The sequence below is a fragment of the Ruditapes philippinarum genome, unplaced genomic scaffold, assembly GCF_026571515.1.
Source record: "Ruditapes philippinarum isolate M1 unplaced genomic scaffold, ASM2657151v2 ctg14728_1_1_1_1, whole genome shotgun sequence".
NCBI lineage: Eukaryota > Metazoa > Mollusca > Bivalvia > Venerida > Veneridae > Ruditapes > Ruditapes philippinarum.
Window position 1 is genome coordinate 17,425 of NW_026851550.1, and position 4,241 is coordinate 21,665.

Genomic DNA, 4,241 nt, shown 5'->3' on the forward strand with positions numbered 1-4,241 from the left:
ATTATCTATGATTACAATAACTTCCTTTACATTTAGATTATTTTCTAATTGAAGTTGCCATACCTTGTTTCTTTGATTTACCATTCTCCTTCCTATTTTGCATAAACTTGATGTTAAATGAGTATCTTGTTAACAGACAATATGAAATTGATTTTCTTTTAATATTTTTATTAAAACACTATTTTTTCATTTAGACCTCGACAATTATTGCAAAAAAAAAAAATTTGTAAATTAGTTATAATATGCTAACATTCAAAATAACGAATTCATTTACTACAACAAAGTTTAGAACATAAAATTTATAACTACATAAAACACGAACCCAATCGGGTATGGTGAACATGGCACAAAGTCGTTTTTCACTTATAAGTGAAATTTATAGATACATTGGTTTATTTATCAAACAAATTTTCACAAATAAAGGTATACAGGATTGATTTACAGTTATAAACATAAACAGTCGATTTTTGAAAACAAATTATCATCCAAAAAATCCAACAGTGAGAATATATTACAATTATTATGAAAAAATAATTTATTTACAAAGAAACAATGACAACAACAACAACAAAAAAAAAACAAAAAAAACAACAACAACACAAAAATATGGAGTGTTTTACATAAACTTTTATCAATAAAACTATAAGTATAATTCAAATGACAACTTATCATTTTATTAATTTTAGATACACATACGAATTTTATATGTGTACCTTTATTACTATTTAATTCAATCAAAATATCAATTATTTGGAGCTTTTGTTATACTACTTTATCAAAATATCAATCATATGGACTACATATAATTATGTGGTATTATTTCATATATCTGTGATAGTACTACCATGAAAATATAAATCATATTTAGTGTATTATGTATGCCATTACGGAATTCAATCAAGTCTGGACTTATATTGTACACCGTTATAATACAACCATATAAATTATGGTCTTTGCTGGTTGAATTAAACATTGTCTTCACTTATTATGTAAACCAAAATAAGTATCTTATTAAAATTTCTTCTTACATCTTTTTCACTCATTGAGTACGCCATAATTTCTAATTAATGTCTTATGCATTTGTTTCACATACCATAATTGGTATCTAATTAATTTCATTTTCGTTTATTAAGTACTCAGTCATATGTAACTTATTACTTACTTCTTCATTTATTATGTACATAAAAAAGTATCGGGTATCTAACAATTTCTTCTGCATGAAAACTAAAATAAGAATCTAATTAATCTCTTAAAAAAAAAAAAAAAAAAAAAAAAAAAAAAAAAAAAAAAAACAGTATGTAATTGATTGCTTCTTTACATAATAAGTTCACCATTTATAGCTAGTTTATTTTTTCTTCGCTCCTGAATAACGTCTTGCAAAGATTGATTTTGGTGTGGCTACACTCTTTTTAGACAGTATGGGTTTTCCTTTGAACTCCGCCGCCATTTTCGATGAATCCGGTCTTTTTGACATATCTCTTTCAAGGCATAGCAATATTTTCTCAATCACTAACTGAGCCAAATTTAAATTTTGGACGATTGGTTCCAGATGTTTTCTTGCGATAACTCCAAAAAGCTTTTGATAGAATCTCTTGGTACATCGGAAAATACTTTAAATCGACTATTCGCTACTTCCAGGGTAAGTAGAGCAAATGCGTACATGTCTGCACATGCAACATACATTTGACCGCATAGAACTTCAGGTGCAAGATATTCCCATCCAGGAGTAACTCTTTCGAACTCTGACTTAGGCAATACTGGTTTTCTTGGCAAACAACACCCTGTCATCTTTACTTCTCCTTTCTCCGATACCTAGAATATGTTTAAAAACAGATTTCACGACAGAATATACATATAATTACACATTATTGTTAGAATATGTAAAATTGATGGATTATTGAAAATTTTGAGTATTATTGCTTTTGTTTAAGACGTGTCTATCAAGTAGGCTGTCTCAAACCATCAAAGTCGGTCATTCGTTTTGTTATTAATTAATTAATATTATAAATTATCAACTTTTAACAAGTTATAACACTACGCCTTTGCATATGTTTGCTTCTGTGAAATGTATCGTTAAATCCACTTTAGCAGTTCATTTTGTTTTTATTTGACAATAATGTAAATATATGAACTTATAATTACAGTAACGGTGTCTTTGGTCAGATCCATATGAACCAAACCTTTGGAATGAAGATACTGTAGACCGGCAAGAACATCTTGAAGAGTTTTCTTAGCATTAACTTCAGATGTGTCCATGCATGTACGAAGGGAGCACAGTTTTCCCGCGAATATAAGTGCCGGAGTAGGTGCGTCTCGTTGGTGGAACTCTCCTAGAAATTCTGCTATACACACGTCGGAGTGCATCAAACATCTGAAACAATTCAATAATTGTTATAGTATTCAACTATATATTTGTAAACATGCAGAACAAAATGCGTGCAAGAGGCTTATGCGTAACATCAGGCATGTGTTGTAAAATAAAAGTAGTATATACAAATGTAAAGTGCAAAATGTTCCCGATTCAATTGTCAGGTAAATGCAAAAATGAAGAAATATTAGATGGTCAAGACTGCACTATAGACATGTTTTTGCTACTGCTCGTTTAAATGGAAGAACCCTTCTGTGTTCCTTTTAGCAATCATTATTGTGTTACTTGTGTCTACTGACGACTTTTGTTGTCTTGAAGAAAATTATTAATGAAGAGTTAAGGAAAGTTAATCTATTATTTCCTTTAAAAATGTCTGATAAATTTGATAATACATGTTTATCATTTTCCTGATAGTAAACACAGAAACATATGTATGACTCATTACTATGCAACTGTATCAAGAAGGGGCAATATATAAAATATTTCTTTAGGTAATTATACATTTTACTGTACAATACGGGAATATATTTGGACGAGTACACAGCTTAAAAAGTCATATTGGACGGGCCGATATTTGACTTTTCAAGCTGTGTACAGTAAAATGTACAATTACCTTTTTATTATATTTTTCGTTTAATTTGAAATATCATCATCATCACTCCAACAAAACCACCACCAATATCATCATCCACACCACCACCATTATCGGTAACAAAACCACTATCACTTCTAACAACACCATCACTAAAACCACCAAAATTACAACCACTACCACCGTCATCAATAATAGCCCTGTGACCCCTGTCAATTTTTATTAGAAGAAAAGGTAATAATTCATGAATGGTTTTGTTGTATACCTACATAAGTTTTACGAATTGACTGATGCAACGAATACTTTTTTTAGACGTTACAGTATTTATCGATTTATCATTTACTGTGAGTTCAAGAAAATGACAGTTAACATTGCCTAAACAAATTATACATTGTAACAACTTACATTTATCATTAATATCTGTTTAATAAACATCATAATTATATAACAGTAAATCCGAAATATATCACATTGACAGCTCTTATCTAAATTATCACATTGACAATAGTATAACAATAATAATAGATTGTCGATTGGTTAGATTTATAATAATAATAATAATAAAAATAATAATAACCAGATTTATAAAGCGCCCTTTTCATGCAGAGCACGTTCAAAGGCGCTGTACATAAGAAATAAAAGAATTATCACAAAAGTAGTAGTATGGGATAAAACGTAAAATAGAAAAGAAAAAAATACAAAATGAAGGTAAAAATAAGATATACCCGTGTGCTGCTACACACAGAATACGTTTAAAACGTCTTATAAAACTGGTAAAACTTACAAACTTGTGTAAATAACTAGAAGAATATTAATAGGTTATTGTAAAAAGAAGATTTTTTCAAAACTTTTTTAAAAGACGAAAGAGTTTTACAGTCATGTAGTTCTGAAGGTAATGTGTTCCAAAGTGTTGGTGCAGCAAATGAAAACATCGATCACCGTATGTTACAGTTCTGGAACGTGGAACATTCAGTAATACCGATTCATACAGGGACCTTAATTGTCTGTGAGGTATATACACTTTTAACAAGTTTCTGATGTATTGCTGGGCTTCTCCATGAAGGGCTGCAATGACGTGAGTAAGATTTTATAATCTATACATCGATGTATTGGAAGCCAATGAAGTTCTTTTAGCACTGGCGTGATGCTGACATACCTATGAGTTTTGGTTTTAAAGGGTGCAGCGGTATATTGAACGATTTGTAATTTGTTAAGAACTGTCTTTGCAGAGCCATTTAGAAGGGCATTACAATAGTCCAGTTTTCGATGCAATTGAAATAA

At 29.8% G+C, this 4,241-nt stretch overlaps 1 protein-coding gene across 1 annotated transcript; it reads right to left on the minus strand.

Moving 5' to 3' along the window:
• Nucleotides 1-602: 602 nt before the first annotated feature.
• On the minus strand, nt 603-3,682 carry LOC132742902 (serine/threonine-protein kinase PAK 6-like). Its single transcript, XM_060731432.1, has 2 exons — nt 2,143-3,682; nt 603-1,812 (listed from the first exon to the last, which is right to left on the minus strand). The coding sequence occupies exons 1-2, from the start codon at nt 2,362-2,364 to the stop codon at nt 1,525-1,527; spliced, it is 510 nt and encodes a 169-aa protein (XP_060587415.1). The 5' UTR covers nt 2,365-3,682; the 3' UTR covers nt 603-1,524.
• Nucleotides 3,683-4,241: the final 559 nt, after the last annotated feature.